Here is a 26,952-nt window from a genome sequence, read left to right as displayed (position 1 = left end):
GAGGCTTTATCACCCAGTGTTACTCCTTAGGCTTGTCGTCAGATGGACCAGGTCAATGCCAACTTCCGCCCACCTCTCAGCTGTGTGACCTTGAACTATATCACTGAACCTCTCTCAAGTTTCTGCTTTTGTGAAACAGGGAGAATCAGTCCTACCCCACTGATAGGGGAATTTTTTTTTTTTTTCTTTTTTGGCTGTGCCTGCTGGGTCTTTATTGCAGCGTGCAGGTTTCTCTAGTTGTGGCCTGTGGGCCTCGTTGCCCCATGGCGTGTGAGATCTTAGTTCACAGACCAGGGATTGAACCCATATCCCCTGCATAGAAGGTGGATTCTTTACCACTGGACCACCAGGGAAGTCTCCCAGTTGGGATTATTTTAACGTTTAGGGCAAGCACTCAATAAATGTTCCAAAGCATTTGTTCCTAACAAATGCTCCAGCTTCGTAACCTCCTATCAAGGTGCAGACATCACTGTTCTACCCCAGGACCACACATTAGGAAGCTGTGGCTTACCTGAAATCACACAGGTTGTCCCAGATCTTCTGACTCTAAAACTAGTGTTGTCCCAGGCATAACAGCAGAAGTTTAACGAGAGAGGTAGTATGTACCCAACTTGTACTTTCTAGACGGTCTTGAATCCATTCCTTTCTTTCTTTATGGCTGTGCTGGGTCTTTGTTGCTACAGGGAGCCTCTCTCTAGTTACCAAGAGAGTGCGCTTCTCTTTGTTGTGGTGTGTGGACTTCTCAGTGTGGAGGCTTCCTTGTTGCAGAGCATGGGCTCTAGGCATGCCTCAGGCTCAGGAGTTGTGGTTCGCCAGCTTAGTTACTCCTCAACATGTGGAATCTCCCCCAACCAGGGATCAAACCCATGTTCCCTCCATTGGCAGGCAGATTTTCAACCACTGTACCACCATTCTGGGAAGTCCTGGATCCATTCCTTAGGGAGGGACTGCTTTGCCCCACTTCTTCCTCCCCAGTTAAAAACAGATAAAAATATTTTAAAATATAATAGTTAAAAATATTGTTATTTAGTTGCGAAGTAGTGTCTGCACTGTTTTGCAGCCCTGTGGACTATAACCCACCAGGCTCCTCTGTCCATGGCATTTCCTAGGCAAGAATACTGGAGTGGGTTGCCATGCCCTCCTGCAGGGGATTTTCCTGACCCAGGCACTGAACCCGAGTCCCTTGCTCTGGCGAGTGGATTCTTCACCCCTCAGCCAGTGGTAAAATACACATAACATAAAATTTTAACCATGTTTAAGTGTTCAGTTCAGTGACATTAAGTACATTTCCATTGTTGTGCAACCATTACCATCCATAGCCAGAACTTTTTGATCTTCCCAAACTTAAAACTCTATATCCAGAAAAAAAATTAAAGTAAGAAAATACCCTCCATATCCATTAAACAGTAACTCCCCACTTGTCCCCTTCCCCTACCCTTGGCTACCAGCTTTCTACTATATGCTTTTATGAATTTACTGCTTTAGGTGCCTCATATTAGTGGCATCATGTGGTAATTGTCCTTTTGTGTATGGCTTATTTCACTGAGCGTAATGTCATTCAGGTTCATCCGTGTTATAGCATGTGACAGAATTCCCTTCCTTTTTCAGGCTGTATAATATTCCATGGTTTGTATGTTATCCATTTATCCATCCATGGACACTTGGGTTGTTTCTGGTTTTTGGCTGTTGTGAACAGTGTAGCTGTGAACACAGCTCCATTCCCTTTTTCAGAGGTGGGCTGAATGATGCCAAGGTTAAAGAGCCCAGGTCGTCAAGAGTCTCCACCCCTTCCTGGCTGAGTGATATTCAACAGTTCCCTTCTCGCCTTGAGCCCTGCCCTTCTCATCTGCACTGTGGAAACGATAGTTCATCCCACAGGGTGGTCAAGAGGATTGGATGAGAGTGTGGACATAACCCGCCACAGAGCAAGACCTCAGTACCTCTTACTCTCATCCTTTCATTCAACAGAATGTGAGGTGCCTGCCCTCCTGATGTTTACAGTTACCTCTCAACCTGGCTAGTTCCATCTACTCCGAGAAGTGGACCGAGGTGGGGAGAGGGCCCTGGAAATGGCCCATTCAGATGCAAGTTCTGAGGGGTGCAGTGTCTGCAGTGTTTGTGAAAGCAATAATTAAAAAAGAAGCTGATAGAAAGTTGATTTGCTTTTTATCATCACCAGGAATTGGCAATTCTAAACACTGTCAGTGGAAATTCCCTGGCAATCCAGTGGTTAGGACTCTGTGCTTCCATTGCTGGGGTCACGGGTTCTGTATTCTTGATTGGGGAACTAAGATTTGGTGGTGCAGCCAAAAAAAAAAACCCAAAACAAACAAACAAAAAACAATGTTAGTGATGAAATACTCCTTCCTTCAGGCACGATCGCTGTCACTGCCCCAGCTTTTGGTTGCCTCTGATGCTCCATGTGAAGTCCATACGTGAGATGAATCGTGTCTGCTTGTTTCTCGTCTGTTCTATTTCTTTTTAAATATGCCGCATAGGTGTTAACAAAATTGGCAGCCTAAGAATCCTGTTTTCCTTTATTGTAACTGTTACTACTGTCTGATTGGCATTTTAAAAATGATTATTTGCTCATTGCTATTGTTTTAAAATTATTTAAAAATTGTTTTAGAAGTGTAATTTGTTAATTTGTGTTTTTGAACAGTTTTAGATTTTCAGAAAAATTCTGCAGATTGTAATACAGCGTTTCCACATACTCTTCACCCTCAGTTTCCCCCACCTTAATATGGTCCTTTTCCTACCTTAATATGGTCCGTTTGTTACTTCTAATGAACCAGTATTGATACATTATTGTTAAGTAACCTGTATAATTTATTCACTTTTCCTCAGTTTTTCCTTGTGTCCTTTCTCTCGCCCCTTGGCTGTGATAGTCTCTCAGAGTTCGCTTGTGTGTGTCAACCTTGACAGATTTGAGGTCAGACATTCAGCAGAAAGTCCCTCTTTGGGGATTTGTGGCTTCATTTTTTTAAGATATTTACTGGAGGTTTACCGTAGGTTAGTCATTGTATAAGGCTGGGGGATATCGCAGTGAACCAAGACATTTTATAAAAACAGCATTTATAAATCATTGACGTTGACTTTTGGAGTTAAAGAAAGTTGTACGTGCTGAGAATTGAACCCGGAGCCCAAGCCCCTGACCTTGCTGTTGGCCTCCTTCCGTGGGAAGAGGAGGGAGTTATTCAGGTGTGTTGGAGGTAATAAAGCACAGTTTGAAAAATCAGGCAACCAATTGAAAATTAAAGCAGGAAAATAAGGAGAATAAATTAGAAGTGAATTGGATTCTTTCTGGTGAAGACTAGGGAAAGTGAGTTTAAAATCATCTTCACCTACATTTATCTTCTCTGAGCTCTTTTGCACTTCCTGTTAAGTGCTCCAGTGCAACTTACTCTGTCCTTGGATGTCTCTGCAGGAGTGTTTTTTGTACAATCCAAAAATTAATGGTCGGGGTCAGAATAGACCAGTAACAGTTTCCTGTCCATCCCTCAACACTTTTTTATGGCATGGTGTGGATGCAGCCCCAAATCCCGTGTGTGACATGGTCATGGGGCAGGAAGTCTGGTGCCAGAGAACAGGGTTCAGGGCTCTGCCCTCTTGGTCTGGGATGGCATCCAAATCCTTGGAGCATTTCTGAATCTTGGTTGCCTTACTGGGTAGGGATAATTCAGTGGAGTGACATCTTACACCTTAACGAGGTTCTGCAGTTGGCTGCACACAACACCAAAAGCTGATAAAGTCGGGATTACCCTGTAAAGCATTGAAACCACCTACAACGGAGTGACCGTGAAGTGCCATGTGGGAGGCCCGCACAAAGTCTGGAAGTGTGTCCATCACAGCCCATTTGACTGAGTATATACTTACGTTTAGGGACCTTGATGCAAAAAACAAAGACATGTCTTTACACACCAGGATGAGAGGACCTAGGGCTTGCTTGCTGACTGGTAGAAAAGCCAGAGTCAGAGCTTATAGGTGAGACCTCATGGTTGCTTTGTTTGTTTTCTCTGAGGATGTAGTTGAATTCGTGTACATTAGAGGATTTGTTAGACCACTGCCCAGCACCTCCCAGCGGACTCTGTAAGGATTAAAGGAGGTTGGGTCCGTGAGAGTCTTTGGTGCTCTGGACAAATGTTTGTTGTCGTATGATCAGTGAGCAGTACGTTCGTGGAAGTCTCAGGGAGGTGGGCGATTTGTTTTTTAAGAACTTTCTTGGAGAAGGGGATGTTTTGTGTTTGGCGGACCCTGGGGAACCCTGGCAACTTGGCTTCTGTTGAGCGTGTGAGTATTGGTGGAGTCAAGGGCCAGGCAGTGAAGCTGCAGAGAACTTTGTGCTTTGCTGGGTAAGGGCCAGCCTCCACTCCCTTCAGAGACATCTCCTGTACCCTGGGCTAATCTGGCTCCTTTGCTTGACCACAGAATGTCCTGAAGGAGCACGCGGAGGACGACCCCAGTCTGGCCATCACTGGGGTCCCCGTAGTCACTTGGCCAAAGAAGACTCCAAAGGTAAGACACAGATCACCCACCGCTGGGAAACTGTATCCACTGCTTTTTCACATCTCCTGTAAGATGAATGTCAGCAGCTTTTCAGGGGGAACTCCAGGGAGAGGCCTGCGAGAGTCAAGATGAATGGTGCTGGTGATTTTTTTTCCTTTCAAGTTTCTGTTTTTCAAAGGGGGATCATTTTCCCTTGCTGTGGAAACTGCAGGCAGTGCCCCCTTGTGGTCACTCAGAAAACTGCGGGGAGATGACACCTCACCATTGCCTGTCATAGGGTGATCTTTCTTCTTTTCCTCCCCTCTCTCCTTTCTTCTCTGTCTCCTTCCTTCCTTTGTCCTCCAGCTGCTTCATGGGCTGTTCTCTCCTTTAAAAAAAAATTATGTATTTGACTGTGTCTGTTTTAGTTGAGGCATGTGGAATCTTCAGTTGCAGCATGTAGTATCTTGTTCCCTCACCAGGGACCAAACCCAGGCCCCCTGCATTGGGAGCACAGAGTCTTAGCCACTAGATCACCATGAAATCCCTGTTTCACCACAGGAAATCTCTGTTTTCTCCTCTTTTCAAAGTTAACTTATTTTCTCTTTCTAAATGGATGCTTGGGAATTCCCTGGAAGTCCAGTGGTTAGGACTCTGTGCTTCCACTGCAGGGGACACAGGTTCAATCCCTGGTCAGAGAATTAATATCCTGCATGCCTTGCAGTGTGACCAAAAAACCAAAAACACAAGAAGAGTTGATGCTCTCTCTGAAAAATCTAATCAAACAGGAATGGACAAAGATGCTGAGAAGAGTAGCAGTGATGTCACTGAGAACTTACCAGGGGCAGGTTGCCTTGCTTAGTCCTCTACATGCCCTGTTTTATTTAGACTCCCACAATCCTGTGGATAGACATTTATGATTTGTTTTACAGATGGGGAAACCGAGGCTTAAAAAGGCGAAGTTACTTGTTAGGTTACTTGGCAGAGCCGAGGATGCAAAGAGGTCTAATTGACAGCGGAGACCTAACTTTCAACTAATACCTGCCCCAGTGTCCACCGTCCAGAGAAAACCAATAACATTTTGGTGTATCTAGGGTGGGATATATATATATGAACCCATTCATCTATCATCAGTCTGTCTTGTTTTCCTCACTTTCTTGAGCAAGTTATATGAGTTCCAAGAACCTTACTTCCTCGTTTGTAGAAAGGTGTTATATCAGTATCTACTTTGAATAGTCATTGTGAGGACTAAAATTAATGCATGCAGAGTCCATAGGGCGAGGGCTGACTCATGGTAAGTTCTCTAAATGTTAGTTGTAACCTAAGCAGCCTTCCTGTTAATGGGTATTTTGCTAATTTCTGATTTTTTACTGTTATAAAAAACACTGAGAGGAACTTTCTAGAACTTTCTCTATCTGTACTGTCCAAAAGGCCATGAGCCATGTGTGGCTATTGAGCACTTCAGATACGGCAAGCTTAAATTAAGAGGTGCTGTCAGTAATAATATACATAACAGATTTTAAAGACAATATAAAAAAGAACAGTGTACAATACCACTTATATTGATTGCATGTTGAAATTAGGGTTGCCAGATTTTAAAAAGGACGCTCATTTAAATTTGAACTTCAGATTTTCAGACAATTAAACAGACAGTTTTTTAGTTTAATATGTCCCCTATATTACATGGGATATACTTATGCTAAAAAAAAGAGCTTTTCTTCTTTTCTGAAATGTAATATGGCTGTATTTTTATTTGCTGAATCTGGCCAACCCTCGTTGAAATGATCATATTTGTGTGTTAGTCACTCAATTGTGTCCGACTCTTTGTGATCCCATGGACTGTAACCTACCAGGCTCCTCTGTCCATGGAATTCTCCAGGCAAAAATACTGGAGTGGGTTGCCATGCCCTCCTCCAGGGAATCTTCCTTTCCCAGGAATCAAACCCGGGTCTCCTGCATTACAGGCAGATTCTTTACCATCTGTGACCAGGGAAGCCCGATAATCCATTAAACAAAATGGATTATTAATACTCATTTCACCTGTTTCTTTTTATGTTTTTTTTTTTTTCTCTTTTTATGTTTTAAAGAGTGGCTTCAAGTACTTATGTGGCTCACATTGTATTTCTGTTGGACATTGCTGTTCTGGGTTATCCTGTTCACCTTTTTGATTATCTTTGATTATCTTTCTAAATGTGGACTTGTTAATGGAGAGAAGGCACCCAATTCCTTGTGGGTGTTGAATTCTGATTCTCTCTGAAGCTTAGTGGGAACTGAAGTGGCCATAGAATTGAAAAGGATTTGCCTCCACATCTTCTACCTTTAGCTCCCCAATCTGTGGACATGCGTAGGGTTTCAGAACTGACTTTCCCCTAAATGGGCAAAAATATAAATGTCATTTGTCAGACCACAGACTGTACTTGCACCTTGAAGTAGCCCAGCCAGGCCCCATGGTTTCTTTGAACCTGTAAAGGAAACCGTGGCTTTGCCTTGCTGCCCACTTCCCTCATGGTGGAGGAATTGCTTCATGGGATGGATTGGGGTTTGTAGAACATGGGCTTTTAAAGGAACCCACTTGACATTGCTCACTGTAATCTCAGAATTAATGGAGGTGTTTAGACCAGCCCCTCTGGAGATCACTTCAGGACCTTAAATGTGCCCTGTTTTCTGTGCTGGAGACCCTCAGCTTTTTCCTCTGGAGGATTGGTTTATCAGCATGGGACTATATGGCATGGCTGGTGTCAACATGAGTAGGAGAAATTGCAGCCCTTAAGCTGGTTGGGAAAGAGTGGGTGGGAGGGAGAAGTAAGAGCCTTTGACATTTAACAACATTCATGGTAGCAGGCTTTTCTTTTTTTTTTTAATCTTATAATAAATAAGACTCCCATACTTTATGGTTCTCCCACTTAAAGTGTATAGTTAAATGTTTTTAGTATACTGAAAATATTCAGAGTTGTGGAACCATCCCCACAACCACAATCTTCATTTTGGAACATTTTCATACCCCTTAGAAGAAACTCTATCAGCAGTCAGTTCCCCTTCCCCCAACCCCTGGAAACTTTCTGTCTCCATGGATTTGCCTATTCTGGACATTTCATATAAATAGAATTGTACAGTATGTGGCCTTTTGTGACTACTTTCACTTAGCAGAATGTTTCCAAGGTTCATCTCAGTTGTACATCTATCAATATTTCATACCTTTATAGGGTTGGATAATATTCCATTGTATGGGTGGACCACAGTCCGTTTATCTGTTCATCTGTCCATGGGCATTTGTGCTCTTTCTCCCTTTTGGCTATTGTGATTGATGATGCTATGAATAATTTATGTACAGGTTTTTATGTGAAGTATGTTTTCATTTCTCTTGGGTAGAAACCTAGGCATGCAATTGGCTTACCAGATGGTAACTCTATGTTGAAGTTTTTGAGGAACTGCCAGACTATTTCCCAAAGTGGCTACAGCATTTTGTATTCCCCTCGGCAATTACAAGAGTTCCAATTTCTCCACATCTTCACCCAACACCTATTGCCTATCTTTTTTTTTAGTTAAAAAAATTTTTGGCTGTGCCACACGGCATACAGGGTCTTAGTTCCCTGACCAGAGAGCGAACCCATGCCCCCTGCATTGAGGCTCAGAATCTTAACCACTGGACACCATGGAAGTCTCATATTGCCTGTCTTTTTCATTAGAGCCATTCGAGTTTTTTTCCCTATGAATTATTTGAAGTTAATTGTATGAGTTTGCAAGGGCCAGCATAACAAAATACCCCAGACTGAGTGGCTGAAATGACAGAAAAATTAGTTTTCTCACCTTTCTGGAAGCCAGAAGTCTGAGATCAAGATGTCAGTTGGCAGGGTTTATTTCTTCTGAGGATTCTCTCCTTGGGTTATAGATGGCCGTTGTCTCTGCGTTTTCACTTGGTCTTCCTTTTGTGTGTGTTCTAATCTCTTCTTATAAGAACACCATTTATACTGAATTCGAGTCCATCCAAATGATGGCATTTTAACTTTGTTATTATCTCATTAAAGACCTATCTCTAGGGACTTCCCTGGTGGTACAGTGGTTAAGACTCCACGCTTCCACTGCAGGGGGCCCAGTTCCATCCCTGGTCAGGGAACTAGATCCTGCATGCTGCAATTTTAAAAAAAAGTCCATGCTGCAATGAAAGAGTGAAGATCCCTTGTGCTGTAAATAAGACCTGGTGCAGCCAAATTAGAAAAAAAAAAAGACCTATTTTCAAATACAGTCACATTCTGAGGTGCTGGGGTCAGACTTCAACATATGGATTTGAGGACACAGTTTAGCCCATAACATGTATTACACAGTATACAAAAAGGAATAAATCATATAATAATGAATATCATGATTCCCTCTTCAACTCTAGAAATAAATATTTCTGGTATAACCAATGAATATCATGATTCCCCCTTCAACTCTAGAAATAAATATTTCTGGTATAACCAAACACCCATGTATTCCTTCTAAATGTATGCAACAGTTCTGAGGTCTTACTTAATTCTTACAACGAGGCTGGGAGGATAGGATTATCTTCATGATGCATCTGAAACTGGAGGTTCAGAGAGGTATACTGGTAAGTCTGAGGCCACACAGCTTATGAATCTAAGGTGTTCATCTCCAGATTTGTCCCTGTGCCTGAGGAACTCTATGAGACTTGGCGGAGGGCAGGGGCAGGGGGAGGGGAGGCCGGGTGCTGTATTTATGCGTTTCCTGGCTGGTGGGGTTAAAAAGTTAACAGGAAAGGAAGAAGTAAGTAAACGACTCACTGCCTGGGCTGCCCAGGTCTCTCGATTCCCAGGTTTGCAGTCGGCTTCCTCCCAATTTGATGCAGGTTGGCTTGAAAGATCAAGGGTGCTCATTGAGGCTGTCAGGATGCAAAGTCGGGAGTGGTCCCGGGTCTGGCTCAGGTTACTTAAATAATTAATGCTAAATGATGATTAGCAAGAAATGCTTTGATCTCCCACCTTGCCTCCTGGAGAACAAAGTCCCTTTCTGGAACTGATTAGGTGCCGTGAGGTCATTTCTGATGTGGCGTCTTTCAAATCAGAGATGCTACTGAATCACCCTCGGTTACCATACCCCACCCCCACCCCACCCCATTGGCTGTTTTCACCAGTGGTGATGGATTTGTTTTGATCCGTCTATACTCTGGCCACTTCCTTTGATGACCAAGTGGTAAGATTTGGAGGGGGAGAGGCCTGTCTGTGACCTTAGAACCAAACCGAGGAAACTGAACTACTTTGAGGCCCGGCTTCTGACCTCAGCCTTATTAGCATGTTGACCTTCCTCACAGCAGCCAGATGCTTCTACCCGGCCAGGCTACAGGTTGGTTCCCAGAAAAGGAAACCGAGGAAGGAGGTGAGACGAAGCCACGGTTTTCCTGGAAAGAGAACACGTTGATGCATTTGCTTCTTAATCTCGAGTGGCCAAACCAGGCTGCCTCTTGAATTTCAGTTATTGTCAATTTTTCTGGAGTGGAGGAGCAGAGACGCTACAGAGTGTACCAACAAGAACCCTGAAGGGGACATGGGGACAGGCCTCTACAGCAGTTAGTGGATCAGCTTCCTTACGGTGACGTCACCGGAACGACGGGAGGAAGACAGACAGACAGACAGACACACGCACACACACCTGATGTCTGTGTCATGCTCAGTTCTGCTCTATTTCTCTTCCCCTTCCTCCATACTTGGTCATTTAGATCTGGGAGGCCTGATAAGTCTGGGGTCCCCCCGGGAGCGTCACACACACAGCCTTTCCCTGAAGGATAGTCACATAAGTCATTAAAAGAGGCCCCCATTTACTTCCTGTTCCCACTGCCCTGCTCCCAGCTCCTGTTTCCCCCGAGTAATTAAGTTGATGGTGTACAGTTGAGGAGGAGGATAATGCCTGCTATTTATTGTTGCCTGCTCAGGGCCAGATCATTTCCTGTAAAGGCCGTTTGGCCTCGTGAGGACCTGTGCTCAGGCTGGTGACATCTGCTTTACCTGGGAAATGTTTTTTTTCCTAAGTTGTTTCCTGTGCTCCCCTGAGACACTCTGATTCATTAGGTGTTGGTGGGTCCTAGGAATCTGCACTTGCTAAATGCTTCACAGGTAATTCTCATGCACAACGAGGGTGAGCTCTGGGGTCAGGTACATCTGGAGATTGACCCCTGGCACTGCCACTTACTGTGTGGTCGTGGGACAGTCTGAGCCTTAGTTTACTCACCTGTGAAAAGGGCTCATAAGCGCTTTCCTACAAGGTTGCTGTGAGGGGCTGTCTGCAAAATACCTCCATAGTAGCCCTTCCATCAGTGATAGCAGTTAGGCTTTTTCATAGTCCTGTTAGTTAATAAATAATAATCCCGAATCTGCCCAACTAGAAGGCAGAAATAGAAGACACTAGAGGAGGAGCTGGGTCAGAAGGGGTGATTAGTTTAGAGACAGTCCCCATCTCTACATAATTTTGCTGGTGCAAAAGCTCAATCTCAGGCAAGGGCCTGAATGGCTCAATTTCACGGAGGTAGTCACAGCTGGCATTTCCTGCAAGGGGGCTGGTTTAAGGAACTGCTTCTTTATGCCTTCTGCACTCCACTGGAGGGAGGAACGCTAGGCCTATGAGTGGAAGGGTAACTTGCCTTAGAATGTGCTGGAAGAAGCCTCATGAGAGCAGCCTCGGAGATCAGGAACAGGCAGCCGGGAGACCGGCAGCAGGGGCCATAGGGCGGAAAGGCACGAGCAGCAAGTGGACAATCCGGGACATCCACCTAGAGTCCCCAGGGCTTCCCTAAGTGACAGCTAAGTTATCTGTGGCATTTGGAGGCCAGCAGGTTCCCAGGAGCGCAGGCAGCAGAAACCCCTGATCACAGAATACTCACAAGAGATGGTCTGCTAATTCTGGATAATGTTGCCTCCAACATCAGCAAGAGAAAAATTCCATTGATGGTCAAAGAATGCCACCGTTTCTTACAAGCTGAGACCCCAGGTCTCTGATCAGATATGTGATCTCTGATTCCAGAATCCGTAATCTCTGAACTATGTGACTGGGATCCCATCAGAGCCCCCTGCCTTTTTTAGTTGACCCCAACGATGCTCTGTAAATTGAGCCTCTGTTCAACTCCTCTCTGTGACCTGGTGGGAGGGTGCCAGGATGCCATTTCGTTTCCTGCTAAGATCCTGACTGATAGACTTCCCTTTTTCTCCTTCTGCTGGACATCCACATTCTACTCTGCATTTTTTTAAAAATTTATTTATTTTTGGCTGTGCTGGGTCTTTTTTTGCTGGGCACTGGCTCTCTCTAGTTGTGGCGAGCAGGACTGCTCTTTGTTGCGGAGCACGGGCTCCAGGCGCAAGGACTGAGGGACTGTGGTGCGTGGGCTTAGTTGCCTTGAGGCCTGATGGATCTTCTTGGACCAGGGAACCCATGTCCCCTGCAATTTCAAGGCCAATTCTTAACCACCAGGGAAGTCCCTATACTTTGCATTTTGTTGCATATCTGTCTTAAGCTTCCATTAGCTTCTTGAGACTGGAGCTCATCTTATTAATTTTTTTCTCATCCTTTTTTGTATCCTGTCATGCAAGATTGGTCCCAGAAAATGTTCAGTGAATGAATGAACTTTGATAGCAAGGTTTCCCCAGAGCCTCTAGAAGATGAAGTTGTAGTCGGTCAGTTCAGTCTCCTCGCTGTCTTTCACCTGCTCTCCAGACGCCTCAGAGTCACCGCTGGTGAAAGCAAGCCTCTCTCCTTCCTTTAACTTGTGTGTCCCAGTTGCAGCCAATAAAAGAATGCTGAATAGAAGAGCACCAAGAAGGGCTGTTGGTCTTCCCTGGACCCTTTTGTCCCTCATATTTAGGCATCTCCCTTCATCTTCTTGGACTTAAAAAGATCTTATCTCACCTGGAACTTTTCAGCCATCAACCGTATCATTTTATTGAAACTTTAAGACAGCGATCAGCTGAAATAACCTGTAATTAAAGTCTGCAGCCCAGGATTTCTTTCTTAGTCTGATAACCTGCTCGGCTGTCTGTGTTAATAATGCCAAAGACAAATTCTTGGAAAGCAATTGAGATATTGAAGGCTTTCCTGCCTTTGGTGGAGCAATTAGAAGGCCTGGCTGGCACTGTAAGTGATTGCTTGCCATCATCATGGTTTTATTTCTAGAACAGTGGTCTGTCCTTCAGGCTTTTCTTGTTTTTATCAAATGGCATTATATATTTCCTGTTTCAAAGGAGGATACTTGATCATTGATGTTGGGAGTAAGTTGTGACAGCACCCCCCTCCCCCCAACCCCTGCGTATCTAATCTGGCTTTATCAGGAAGACGGATGTGTGTGCGACCAAGTGATGTTGCCAGATAATCTGCTCCCCAAATTTAGGTGATCTAGAGAAAAAAGGGGCACAGTTAAGTGAATACAGGTGAAATATTTGCTTTATTTAAGTTTGCTTCCTGTTACAAAAGGGGGAAGGGGAAGTCCATTTGTTGGGACAAGGGGAACTTTAATTATATACAAAGAAAATAGGTAGAAAGTGAAAGCTCTGGTAAAACCTGCTCTAAGTCACTCACTTTCTTCAATGAATGTAAATGACTAAACAGCAAAGCATGTTGCAGGAATTCAGAGATAATCTCCCTTAAAAGAATGATTTTGGGAGGGGGTATTTAAATTGATTTCTGTCTTAGTTAATATTTATGGGACAAGATGGCAGGAAGGGTTGTATTGGGGACTGATCTGGGGAACCTTGGTTTGAGAGTACCCAGTTGATTGATTCTTCTGGGGGAGGATGTTCTTTTATTTCTTTTTACTTATTAGTTTATTTTTTAAAATTGAAGTATAATTGATTTACAATGTTGTGTTAGTTTCTGGTGTATAGCAGAGTGGTTCATTTTTGTATAGTAAATGTTATACATTTTTCAGATTCTTTTCCATTATAGGTTATTGCATGATATTGAATATAGTTCCCGGTGCTATACAGTAAGACCTTGTTGTTTACTTACATGTAGTAGTTTGTCTTCCCCACTCCTTTCCCTTTTGGTAACCATAAGATTTTCTATGTCTGTGAGTCTATTTCTGTTTTGTAAATAAGTGCATTTGTATCATGTTTTAAGTTCCCCTATAAGTGATATCAGATGAATTTTGTCTCTCTCTGACTTTCTTCCCTTAGTATGGTAATCTCTAGGTCCATCTTTTTATTTTATCTTTTATCACATTTCTTTGAATTGTGGGAAAGAGACAGCATAAGATTGACTATTTAGCTATTTTGGGTGTACTTGAGTGGCATTTTGAGTGTATTTTGGGTGGCACTGAGTACATTCACATTGTTGTTAACCATCTACACCGTCCGTCTCCAGAACTTTTTCATCATCTGAAACTGGAACTCTTAATCCCTTAAAGACTAAATCCCCATTCCCCCATGTTCTACTTTTTTTATTTCTGTGAATTTGACTCTTCTAGATACCATGTGTAAGTGGAATCACACAGTATTTGTCTTTTTGTGACTGGCTCCTTTCACTTAGCATGTCTTCAGGGTTCATCCATGCTGTAGCATGTGCCAGAATCTCTTTCCTTTTTAGAGCTGAATGGTTTTCCACTGTATGTATATACATTTTATTTACCCATTTATCTGTCGATGGGTACTTGGGTTGCTTCCACCTTTGGCTGTTATAAATAATGCTGCTGTGAACAGAGGTGAGTAAAAATCTTTTCAAATCCTTATTTTCAGTTTTTTTGGGTACATACATAGAAATGAATTGCTGGAATCACAGAATAATTATGTTTTAATTTTTGGAGGGGCTGCCATACTGTTTTCCACAGTGACTGCATCGATTTACATTCCTATCAACAGTGCACAAGGGGTCCCAGTTTCTCCACATCCTGGCTATTGTTATTTTCTGTTCGTTTGTTTGTTTGTTTTTCATAATAGCTTTCCTAATGGGTATGTTGTTTTTCAACTAACTATTTTTTATGTTGAAGTATTCTTTAGAGTATTACAGACATCATGTCATTCCATCCCTCAATACTTAGGTTTGCATCCCTGAAAAATAATATTTTTCTCCATTCTTGAAATAACATTATACCTAGCAAAACTGACAATTCCTCCTGAGATTGGGTCATATAAATTATCTTTCACAGCTACTTTGTTCAAATCAGGATCCACTCCAGGAGTCTGTTCTTAATTTTCTTTTAATCTTGACCTTTCTCAGAATATTGTTTGGTAGAGAAGATGGAACCATGTCCTGAAGAATATCTCACTTTATGCATTTGTCTGATTGCTTCCTTGTGGTGATATTAAGCTTTTTCGTTATCTCTTGTAATTTCTGTAAATTAGAAATTAGGTCTAAAGGTTTGGTTAGATTGAAGTTAAATATCATAAGTAGTGGATTAAAGCAATGGTGGTCTAATTATTCCCTCATCATTCAATTATGTTCATACCTCTTTGCTCCAGAGAATAATTTGGAAGGGAATACGTTAGGCCCTTGCTTCCATTTACTGCTCACTGATGATTTCAACAACAGTTTTCCTGTATCAGTAATTTTCTCAGAAGATGAAAATGAACCTCTGGGACTTCCCTGGCAGTCCAGCGGTTAAGACTCTATGCTTCACTGCAGGGTACCATGGGTTCCATCCTTGGTCGGGAACTGAGATCCCACACACTGCACAGCACAGCCAAAAAAAAAAGAAGATGAATCTTTTCGATAAATGAATTATCATCCCTCCTTTATGCACTAGCTGGCTTTTTTCTGCATTTTCCCCTCATCAATGGGAGCTTCCCTTGAATATACTTCCCTTGAATATACTCCTGAAAAGGCTTCTGCTGCACACGTGCTTAGTTCTTCCTCTTTAAACACCAGTTTCAAACCAAGGTGTTGGTATAATGGTTGCTTCAGATGGTGACAGATGAGTTTTGTCGGACTTTCTCTATTTTGAGTGTCTTGGTAAACTCACGGATTTTCATGATCCAAGGGGCTTGTAGAGGCACATTGGCCTGCTGGAGCTGAGCCATTTTTAAAGGAAAGCAAGAATATACGTGAAGAAGGCAGCCAGAGAGTGTGTGTGTCTGTTTCCCCTACCAGTGCGTACTCGCATTTGTTAGGCGTCCTTAAGTGAAAGGCTTTCAAGTGCTGTCAAAGCCTATCAGACCCCCATGGTGACTGTTAGCAGCTCATTTAGGAGGTGATTCAACTATCACCTTGGTTTGGTAAATTTCAACCTGCTCCAGGGCTGAGGGGCTACATTTCCTAACCAGGTTACCTTTCGGGGACAGGAACTAAGATCACTCTTTTTTTTTTTTTTTTTTTTTAAAGATCACTCTTAAATGATAACTGATGAAAAAAAAAATATGTGTGGGTGTGTATATATATATGTGTGTGTGTGTGTGTATGTATATTTATATATACAAATATTTGTATTGTATATAAATAGAAATATATGTTATATATGCAAATATTGTATATATACATATATACACAAACAGGTGTGTATACATACAGATACACTTTCTAAAAACTTTTTATATTGGCGTATAGCTGATTAATAATCTTATGGTAGTTTCAGGTGGACAGCAAAGGGACTCAGCCATACATAAGTATGTATCCATTCTCCCCCAAACTCCCCTCCCATCCAGGCTGCCACAAAACATTGAGCAGAGTTCCCTGTGCTATACAGTAGGACCTTGTTGGTTATCCATTTTAAATATAGCAGTGTGTACATGTCCATCCCAAACTCCCTAATACATACTTTTAAAAATGGAAGTAAAATTCAATTAGCATAAAATTAGCCATTTTGAAGTACCAATTCAGTGACATTTAGTATTTTCACAGTGTTGTTTAAGCATCACCTCTTTCTAAACCCCAGGATATTTTCATCACTTCCCAAAGAAACCCCGTGCCTATTAGGGCGTCATTTTCCATCCTCCCCTCGCATCCCCACCCAGCCCCTGGCAATCATGAGTTGGCTTTTGGTCCCTGTGGATTTTTCTATTCTGGACATTTTATATATATGGAATCATACTATATGGTGGGTTTCACTTGGCGTGTTTTCAAGATTCAACACATTGTAGCTTGTGTCACTGCTTCATTCCTTTTTATGGCTGAATAACATGCCATTGTATGGATAGACCACATTTTGTTTACCTTTCATCGATGGACAGAATTTGATTTGTTTCCACCATTTGACCATTGTGAACAGAGCTGCTAATTTTACTCCTATTTTGCCTCTTTACTGCTTTATCGTCCCATTTTGAGTAAGCTTTGTATTTGGTCTTTTTAAGTTTTTATAACCTGGTCTTCAAAGGTCTTTCTTTGAAGGATGGTGGGATGGACAGTGAAATGTGCTCTGACTCGGAAGGAAACCAAGGGTGAGATTTGGTCTTGTTAAGAAAAATATTTGGGGTCTTCCCTGGTGGTCCAGTGGTTAGGACTCAGTGCTTCCATTGCAGGGGACAGGGGTTTGATCTCCGGTTAGGGAATTAAAATCCCACATGCAAAGTAGACAAGGGAAAAAGAAAATTACAAAAGTTCTGTATGAGGGAATTCCTTGGTGATCCAGTAGTTAGGACTCCATGCTTTCACTGCAAGCATGCAGGTTCAGTCCCTGGTTGGGGAATCAAGATCCCACACACCAAGTAGTTTGGCAAAAAAACAATAAAAATAATAATAAAAAGTCCTGGTTGTAGGCCCAAATTATGCTGGCATTTTATGTACTTTTAGTCCCTATTTTCTGGGCTGGGAGGTGGGATTGCAAAGTGAATCCATTAATCTTGTCTAAGTTGTCTGAGCGCTCAGCCTTAACCTGGATTTGTGTAGGGAAATGAATGGAGAAGGGAAGTAACTTTCTAAGGTCAGTGATTGAGTTGGAAATGGGATGGATGGCAGGAAACATGTCTCAGATCAGTGCTAGTCACCTGTTAAATTAGTTAATTAAAAAAAAAAAATCCTGTGCAGTCACAAATCTTCCAGTGAATGTAAATATTTATTGGTTGATCTTTGTAATGTAAGGAGACAGTATTAGGAGAGGAACTCTATTTAAGAGAAAGCTTGGTCTCTTTAAAGGAGCCATCTGACAGATATATGTGGGTTTTAAATGCTTGTGGAATGATTCTCCAGGGGCAAAATAAAAAGCAATTAACATTAGTAATTTCCTTAACCAAAATCAGTGCAGTCCTTGGTCTGTCATACATACAGTCACTCTTTGAACCATAGTTTTATCCAGGCAGCTCTGAAATTAGTCCTAAATTGCTACGTGACATGATGTAAAAATTTTTCTTATTTATGTTTTATTAGAAAAGTAACTCTCCAAAAGACTTTCTTCTTGGACTGTGAATGGGGAAAAAGCCATTGAAGAACAGAGAGATGAATGGTAAAATAATAGTAAAATAACTGAAGCATGCATTCTCTATTGCTTATTAAATATATATTATTGTGTATGTTAGGAAGCAACCCTCCCAAGTCATTTTTGTTCCTTCCTTAGGGGCATGTTTACAGATGGTGTCCCTTGGTTCAGGAGTGTGCCAGCCAGTTACTGGTCTGGACACAGGAAATGCATTCTCTTTCCCTGTCCTAATCCTCTGAAAAGAATGTTTCCAAGTTTAGCCATGCCCTTTGTAACATGGATACAAGGAAATGGGCCACATGCCAGAGAGACCCTCCCCTAGGGAGCCCAGAGTCCAGGGGGCATTTATTCAATCTGTCCCTTTCTTACTGGTCCTGGGCGTGAGGATGTAAAGGACTAGAGGGGACAGCTGCCCTCTTCCTTCTACCTTAGATCACTGCCCACCTTTGCCCTGGGACAGCCTGCAGTGCCCTCAGATGGCTAAGTCTGGGCAAAATCTCTGGGCAGACTGGGATCACTCCTAGAGTCTCATGATCTAATAGGCAGGCCAGAAAATTAAATGACATTCAGAGAAAGCGAAGAACTGGGTGACGCCTGTGACCGAGGCAGGCTTGGCTTCCATCTGTTTTTATTTATTTCTTCCTCACTTGGTGAAAATTTTGGACCCTCCTGGCTCAGGGCAAGCACCGATTGCCCTGGTGGCATCAGCTTTAGGGAACTCTTTCTAAGAAAGTAAACCTTGGCTAAGTGGAGCTGGGAGACCGTTCAGTTCTTAGGGTCCCTGGAAGAGGAAGTTGAAAGGGATAAAGGACGAGCCTAAGGCACAATATAAATGCTAAATTTTAAGGTGGTGATTCTGGGCAAGTAAATAATATATTTTGTATATAGTCCAGTACACTATTAATAGAAAAGAAACGCTGGGTAGTTGTGTGTACCAGTTAGCTAAAGGAAGTTTTGATCAAGGAGGTAAAAATGCTAAGAGGCTTTTTGCAAGTGTCAGAAGAGGAATTTTTAAGAGGTGTTAGGGCAGTGGCTGCTGGCGTGAGCCTTGTTAGAATTTGGAGAGGACCCACCACATTGTCATATCTTAGTCCTGGCTTCCTCCTTCCACATCAACCTCCACGGATCCATCAGGCAGCAGTCTGGTTACCAAAACCATACCTACCTGTCCTGAAATTGAATTTGAACTGAGAACACAGAATTTGCAAAATTTAGTAAGGGATAGTTAGTTTTCCACATAAATCTTGAGTATTTCGCTTGGATTATTACACTGGTCTCATATGGCATCCTCCTTTTTTGATTCTGGCATTTGTGCGGTGTGATTAACAGCCCAGACTGCAGGCTCCAGCTGCTTATAGGTTCAAATCCAGGTCGTTTCACTTCCTAGCAGCCATGTGTCTCAGTTTGCTCATCTGTGAAATGGGTGAATGGTAGAACATACCTCATGGGGCTGTCTAAAAGAATAAATGAGATATATCTACACCACACTTAGCATGGGATCTAGCCCTTCAATCATGCTTAGTAAACATTAGCTCCTGTTATTGCCTGGACCCCTAGAGGGGGTCTCTGGATGGTGTTTTATAAGGAATCCTGGGCTTCAGAGCTACTTTCCAATTTTCTCTTGGCTTCCTTATCTTTTCTCTGGGCTTTCCTTACCTGTGAAGTCAGGGATGGTGGTGTCCGGTGAGGCCCCTTTTAGCTCAGAAATGATGTGACGGAAGGAAGTTTTATGTTAGCTGCAGCTTCTGTTCATTAACACTTTCCCTTTCTCTTTGAACCATGATAAATGAGAACTGTCTTTTTACTTCCTTAAATACAGAAGTGAGCATTTGCGAATTCTCAAAAGAAAACAGCCCAAAGACAGGTCTAAATAATCTTGTACTCCTGCTAGGTAATGAGAAAAACCTTTGAGAAAAAGTCCTGTTTCCATACCTCTCTCTTGGTGTATTGTGTTATTTGTATGTCTCTGTATCCTGGCAGTTTTGACCAATTACAGTGAAGTGAAAGCATGATTTCGCTTTTTTTTTTTTTTTCCCCAGCCCCTCCTCTTTCTTTAAGGGACTTCCTACTAGGTTGAGTGGCCCCTGAGAGTTCATGGACTACATCAGATAGAGACTTTAATCCAGACAAGGTAGTTTTATAAAGGCTGAGACTATGGGGGGTGGACTGAGATGGAGGGGGGAGTATTCTTTTCAAAACGACAAGTTTTTGTTGTTAACCTTGAGTGAATTGTGAAAAATGTAAGAAGGGAGAAAGGTAATTCAGAAAAGGTATGTTTCAGCAAACAGCAAGTTGGCTGGTATTTTTTTTCCCCCATAAGTGTCAATGGTTGTATAAATTTCAGAGTTTAAAATCCACTCAGTAAAACTGACATCCCTGTTTATCCACTCCGGCCGACTCCCTGATAGAAACTCCTGAATTTTACCTCCATCACTCATTTTGCCTTCCTTGAAAGTCCAGGGCATGACCTGCCTGTGGGTCCCTTCAGTTCTCAGAGTGGATTACATGTTTAGTGTCACCTTGGACATTCCTAATTAGATGATGAGTATGCCAGCTACCTAGCTAAGTCAGTCTGGTCCTTAGCTTGAGTTTAGCTGTGGTTGATGCTTATAACAGAATTGCTCACTCTAGCTAATGGTCACTGAGCTCTTCCTTCAGAGTAAGGACTGCTGGTCCAAGTGCCCCCTAGGCTTTTTTCTTTTTTTAAAAAATCAGTCTCAATCTGGATTTCCAGTAACAGTTTTCTACAGGAGTGGGCTGCTTTAGGAGTAAGCGTTAGGAATGTTTCCAGTTTAAGAATTTAGAAACCCACACCTTCTGGGCCAGCTTCAGGCACTGCAAGGCTTCTAAGAGACTGGGTTCTGGCCTGCCCTCACCCCTTCCGAGGGCGATCCTTGGGCATCTCACGAAAGGGCGGGGTGTGGGTGAGGTCCTGTCCAAGACAGTAGGGCGCCCACCTCAGGGCAGAGTGCATTCATGGTGTTCTGTCTGGCAACCGCCCAAGTCAGTACAGCTCCCGCCTGTACCACCATGCCGCATTTTACGTTGACTCCCTCGCGACCTGGAAGGGCAAACCTGAGGGCAACGTCAGGGGACCAGCCTAACCAAACTGACGGCGTCTTGCAGAACTGGCTCCCTAGACCGTACCCAGGCCAGCGGGCCCGAAGAGGGTACGGGACTCCCGGGTTCGCAGGTCGTGGTCCCAGAGCTTGTGCAAACCCGAGAGTACGTGTGCCCGCTGCCGGGGGCACAGGGACCCGTCCCCGGTGTCGCGTGCAGGGCCGTTCCCCGCGGCCCATGCACCCCGGGGCTCCTGTAAGACACCCCGCAGGACCACACAAAAGACCCCACCCCAGGTCGGGCGTGCATTTCCTGTTAAGAGACGCGCGGCGTGCAGCCACCCATGTGCATCCCGCGGCGCGCGGGCCGGGCGGGGCGCGGGGCACGCCCCCACGCAGCCCCAGTCCCCCAGCTCCGACCGCGAGGGGCCGCCCTCGGCGGGCCCGCCCCCGTGTCACCGCAGGCCGGGCTCCCTTTGTGTGCGGCCCGAACGCCGGGGCCGCGCCATTGGCCCGCCGGCCCGGGGGGCCAGCCCCTTCCTGGCTCGCCTCATGCATATGCATGAGCGCCCCGGCCCTCCCCCCGCCGGCCCCTCTCCGCCCCCTCCCGCGCGGGCGTGCGAAGCGCGCGGCGCGGCTCCCTCCTCGCGGCAGCGGGAGCCCGAGCCCGAGCCCGAGCCCGAGCCAGGGCGAGCCGAGCCTGCTCCGGGCGGGCGGCGGCGGCGGCGGCGCCGCTCCAGCCATGTCAGCGCGCGCGAGCCTGGGCCCACCATGAGCCATGGCCATGTCCGTGAGCGCCGAGGACGACGACTATGAATCGGAGCCGGACCAGGTCGGTGGCCCGGGGTGGGGTTGAGGGAGGGACCCGCCACCCGCCCGTTCGACCTCCCGACCGACCGACTGACAAGCCCCGGGCGGCCGCGACGCCGCCGCCGCCACGATGAGGAGAAAGTTTTGCAGTCGCCGCCGGCGGAGCTGCCAGGGCCGGGCCCGAGCGGGGCGTGGAGGAGCGCGGCAGGCCGGCGGCCGCCCGGGCGCCGCGGGCCCCGCAGCCGGCCGGGGCAGGGGGCGTGTGCGAGCGTCCGTGCGTGAGGGTGGCCGGTCGTGCCGCGGGGACAATGTGGGCCTCGCCGTCGGGCGGGCCCTGAGGGGCGCGGGCCACAACCCGCGGGCAAGTTGCGGGCGCCGGCGCTGGCGGCCGGGCGCGCCTCGCCCTCCCCTCGCGCCCTCGCCCGCGGCCCACGCGCGTGCCGGCCGCCCCGGGCGCACCCGGACCTGCGGCCGACGGCGCCTCCTTCCTTTCTGTTTGCAAAGTTGCACCGGGACCCTCGGCCTCTGGGCTGGAGGACGCCCGCGGCCCGGAGGGTGGGCGGCCCGGGGCCCGTGGGCCCGACGGCCCGAGCTTTTGTCTGGGCGCCGCGCGCCTGCCGCCCGCCGTGGGCAGACGGAGACAGGAAGGGGTACGAGGCTCGGGCCGGCGCGGGGAATCCGGAACCCAGCAAGTCCGCTCCGCGGCGGCGGCAGCAGCGAGAGGAAGCCGTGACCCCAGATGGCAGTATTTGGCCTCGGTTGGATCTAGAAGGGAAAGCAACCTCTCTTGGGACCAGGGGGTTGAAATCTGTATAAAACAAAGCCTTGGGTGTGTTTACGGCGTGAATTTACTCCGGGGAGATTCGTGGTTAGGAAGCTGGGGAAGAAAGTTGAGGTTTTACGAAGTAGAATCTGCACGGTATTTGAAACAGGGCACCGGCTTGGTAGACTTGCCTGAGGAATTAAGCATTGACGGGTTGAGTTATCGTGTGGGCATGAGACTAGGTGAATAAGATGCTTACTTATAATCCCGGGTGCATTTCCTCAGTGGAATGATGTTTTGGAATGTTCAGGCCAAGATGTAGGAACGTTTTTTTTTTTTCCTTCTATCAGGCGTGGTTGAGGAAGTACTATATATACTGCACTTAAGTCGTAACACACATATTATTAAGTGGTTTTATGTAGCAGAGACGAAGTTAAAGTGCATTTTCTCAGTTTTGCTGGACGTTTTTCAGGCTCATCGTGTATCTTATGAGGTGTTCCTGAATCTTACTTGTCTTCTGGATCATATGAACACAGAGACAACCCAAGTGGTTTTGCCTCGGAACTTTCATCAGGGCAGTAGCACAACCTGTGAGGTACTCAGTTCATGCTGCTTAGTTCACTCTTTCTCTGAAAATTTTCAGCTCAGTGTGGGTCTGCCTGATCCCTGCCAACAGGGTACCGTTCCTGTGTCTTGTCACTCATAAGACACCTGTATTCAGTTGACTGTGTTTTGGTGTGTCAGGTGAGGTTCCTGTTACCTGTTTTGTTTTGGTTTTTTAATTTGGCCACACCCTATGGTAGACACTACATGGCACAGGACATCTGTATGTCTCTGGGCTTAAATCACCTTTTCACTTTTTGCCACTCCTGAGAAGACCTATACTCCCTGTAGGCAGATTTTTTTCCCCCTTCTGCTCACATCAGTCAGCCTGACTGTGGCACTTCTGGAGTTGTTAGTAATGGAAGTTCTCCAGGTTGCCATGCTAGCTTTAAGATGATGCTACCACTCAGGAACATTGAGGGAGATGACCTGTAAGCCAGGCCAGTGGGCAGAAGGTTTTCCCCAGAGTCCCAATAGAGAAGTTGGCTGTCAGCCACAGACCCTGCATTTGCCAACCCTCCGGGCCATGGCTCCCTGCTGCTTGCCCTCCCACCCCCAACCCTTTCCTCAGCCCCAGGATTTCTTGGATCTGAGAAGAGCAGCTTCCTCTGAGGCAGCTGTGTCTTCCACATGGGAGCCAGAGCCTCTGGATGGAATCTGCAGCTCACAGACTGTAGACCCCACTCTCTGAAGTCTCCTTCAAGGAGGGGCAGAAGTCTTGGAGTGTGGGCATGCAGATATGCTCGGCCACCTGCTGCGGGCCACCTGCAGTGGAGGCCCTGTCAGGAAGCTTCTCTTGCTTGGTCTGTCCCTGCAGCTGAGCCTGGCCCCTCACCCTTGATCAGAATTTTGCCTGCTCTACCTTAAAAGTCTCTGCACTTCCTTGGTCCCTGCTGGAGGGTGCTGTCCAGTCCTGGGCGGCATCAGGCTTCCTTAGGCGTGTACCGCAGAGCTGGCCTTGTGCCCCGCGCCTTCCCACAGTACCTTGGGTCTCCCCTGCTCCCAGTGTTGGGCCCATGCAATGGGAGAGACCCCTGGTTGGGCCTTCTCCCATGGACTTCCTTTGCTTCTCCAGTGCAGAATGTGCTAGAAGATTCTTTTCAGCTCTGAATTTTTAGTTTGAGGGCTATTAGTAAGGGGAATCCCATCTTGTGTGTTTTTTTTTTTTTAAACTCCTGAAGAGTAAATACCATTATTCCTTTTTTTTTTTTTTTTTCAACTAAAAATGATTACTGCTTGTTTGTTAAAAATACTAATTAGGGGAACTTGCCTGGTGGTCCAGTGGTTAGGACTCTGCTTCCACTTCAGAGAACATGGGTTCGATCCCTGGTTGGGGAACTAAGATCCCACATGCTCCATGGCACAGCCAAAAAAAAAAAAAATTAGGAAATTATGATGAAGAAGATCTCAGAAATTTATATGGCTGTAACCACTGCATTATTCGCTGTAACTGTTAATACTAAGAGTGACATTCTCATATGCGCCCCTGAACCTTCCCCAAATCCCATACTAAAGTTTTATGGCCTTGTGTGTATGTGCATTTTTCTGGAATAAAGGTCCTCAGCTTTCCTCGGATTCTCCAGAGGCCCTCCCCTCCCCTGGGTTTCTGGTAGCTCCTGTGTTTTTATTCTCTTGCTCCTTACTCTTGGTATATAAACAAACCCAAGCCCTCCCTGGAGTTTGCAGGTGTGTGTTAAGGAGCCTGCCACGCAGCTCAAAACCAGCCTTTCTTGGGATGTCCATTATGCTTGAAGATCTGGGAACAGACATGATGTTGAAAAAAATCTGTTATACAACTGAAGGTAATGTTAGCATGACAAAGATTTCCCTGCTGTTTGGCGGCTCTGGCTACCCTTCTTGGGGCCAGGTGTCAGCGGGCTGCTGTTAGGGGCAGTTTGGTGGGGAACACCAAATCGTAAAAACAGACACAGCGCGTTTACTGTTCTCTTCTGACTGACTCCTCTTGACAGTTGAAACTCTGGCCTGCTCCCTCCTTGAGACTCGTCTCTGGCTTCCGTCTGCGATGCCACAAACTCCTGCTGCTTTTCCCGCCCTTCTGGCCATTCCTCATTAGGGTGCTTTTTGTCACCCGGCCCTAGGATGTTTTCTCTCCTGAAGGGTCCTGCTCAGGACCCTGTGGTCAACGCTGTCCATTGTCCCTGAACAACCCTGTGGACTTAAGTAGTTCGGCACCACGCGATGCTGATTCCCAGCCTTGTGCCTCAGCTCCAGTCCCTCCTGGCTGCTTGCTACTGGCCATCTTCCTTGGCTGTCTCATGGGTTCCTTGGATTCCATGTGTCCAAAGCGGATTCGTGTTCTCTCCTCTCTCCTGTTGCTCAAGCCTGAAACCTCAGAGTCTTCCAGGACTCTACCTACTTGTAAGCCCCACCTGCAGCCAGCCTGCCAGGTCTTCTAAACCGGCTCTGCTTCTAAAACACCCCTGAATCACTCCCTCCCTGGCATTTCTTCTGTGGCTTCTACCCCAGCCTTCACAACCCTCCGCCTGACTGCTGTAGCATCCTCAACTCACATCGCTGTCTTTCATCTTGCCCACCACCCGAAAAATTCACTCCCCACAGTGTGGCCAGAATACAGTCGTGTTGTTCCTGCATGCAAAGTCCTTGAAACCGCTCTTACACAGAACACCATAATGTGGTCTATGGGGCCCTGCAGGTTTAGGCTCCTGCTACCTCAGGGCTGTTTTCCAGGAGCCATATCAATCTATTCCTTGTACAAGTCATCTAGCTTCTTCTCTATCTTACTCTTCCTTCTGCCTAGAATATTCACCCCCGAACCCCACCCCTCCTTCTGGCCTGCAGCAGCCTATCTTCTCTCTAAATCTCACTTTAGTCCCAGTCACTGTGTGTGACACTTGTCTCAGCCTCTCTTCCTCATGAGATGAGGCACTTCTGGGTCAGCATGCCAGGGCCAGGCTTTAGAGCCCCTGCCTGGGTATCTTGGCTTCTCATTTATGGGCAGTATGATAGTAAGGAGATCACTTAACTGCACTGTGCCTCAGTTTCCTTATTTCTAAATGGATGTGTGTGTGCGCATGTGTGCTCAGTTGTGTCCAATTCTTTGCAACGCCATCGACTGGGGCCCACCAGGCTCCTCCGTCCATGGAATTTTCCAGGTGAGAATACTGCAGTGGGTTGCCATTTCCTCTTCAGGGGATCTTCCAGACCCAGGGTCCAACCTGCATCTCCTACATCTTCTGCATTGGCAGGTGGATTCTTTACCTCAGAACCACCTGGAAAGATGATAATAATTCCTCCCTCATAGATTATCAATACAAATATTGAAAAAAGAGTGTTACTTCAGTAAATGCTAGCTTTTGATTTTATCATCATTGTGTTGCCGTGCATTTATGTAGTAACATATCTTTCTCCCCCTAGACTGTAGTGCCTTTGAGAGTAGGGAACAAACACACCTTACTCAGGTTTGTAGTCCCAGCACCTAGCATTGAGTTTGTATATAATTCAGAGCCGGAAGATGGTTGAGTGGGTAGGTGGGTGGATGTGTGAGGGGGTTAATGAATGAGTCTCTGGCACAGATCACGTGCTTTATTGGCCTAGTTTGGAGACATTTTTTCATGCACTTATTGCCCATTTCTTATATCTCTTTTTGGAGAAGTATCTGCTTAAATCCTTTGTCTCTTTTAAAATTGAGATATTTGTTGGGTTTTTTTTTGGTTGCGCTGGGTCTTAGTTGCAGCATGCAGGACCTTCATTGCTATGACCGGGATCTTTAGTTATGGCACTTGGGCTTTGCAACATGGAGTATCTAGGTCCCTGACCAAGAGTTGAACTCAGCTCCCCCTGGGTTGGGAGCGCAGAGTCTTAACCATTGGTCCACCAGGGAAATCCCGAGATATTTGTCTTTCTGTTGTTGCTGTTTTATACCTTCTGGATAC

At 45.6% G+C, this 26,952-nt stretch overlaps 1 protein-coding gene across 10 annotated transcripts in view; it reads left to right on the top strand.

Annotated features, from left to right (window-relative positions):
- KDM2B (lysine demethylase 2B) overlaps positions 1–26,952 on the top strand; it is a 115,113-nt gene that overhangs the window by 66,995 nt on the left and 21,166 nt on the right. For all 10 annotated transcript variants that reach the window (XM_043441253.1, XM_043441237.1, XM_043441227.1 and 7 more), the window contains one exon: positions 4,429–4,515. In XM_043441253.1, coding sequence (XP_043297188.1) covers positions 4,429–4,515 — 87 coding nt within the window. The remainder of the gene's footprint in view (positions 1–4,428; positions 4,516–26,952) is intronic.

This window comes from Cervus canadensis, chromosome 1 (assembly GCF_019320065.1).
Source record: "Cervus canadensis isolate Bull #8, Minnesota chromosome 1, ASM1932006v1, whole genome shotgun sequence".
In the NCBI taxonomy this organism is placed as follows: Eukaryota; Metazoa; Chordata; class Mammalia; order Artiodactyla; family Cervidae; genus Cervus; species Cervus canadensis.
This window is presented reverse-complemented; position numbering and strand designations above follow the sequence as displayed.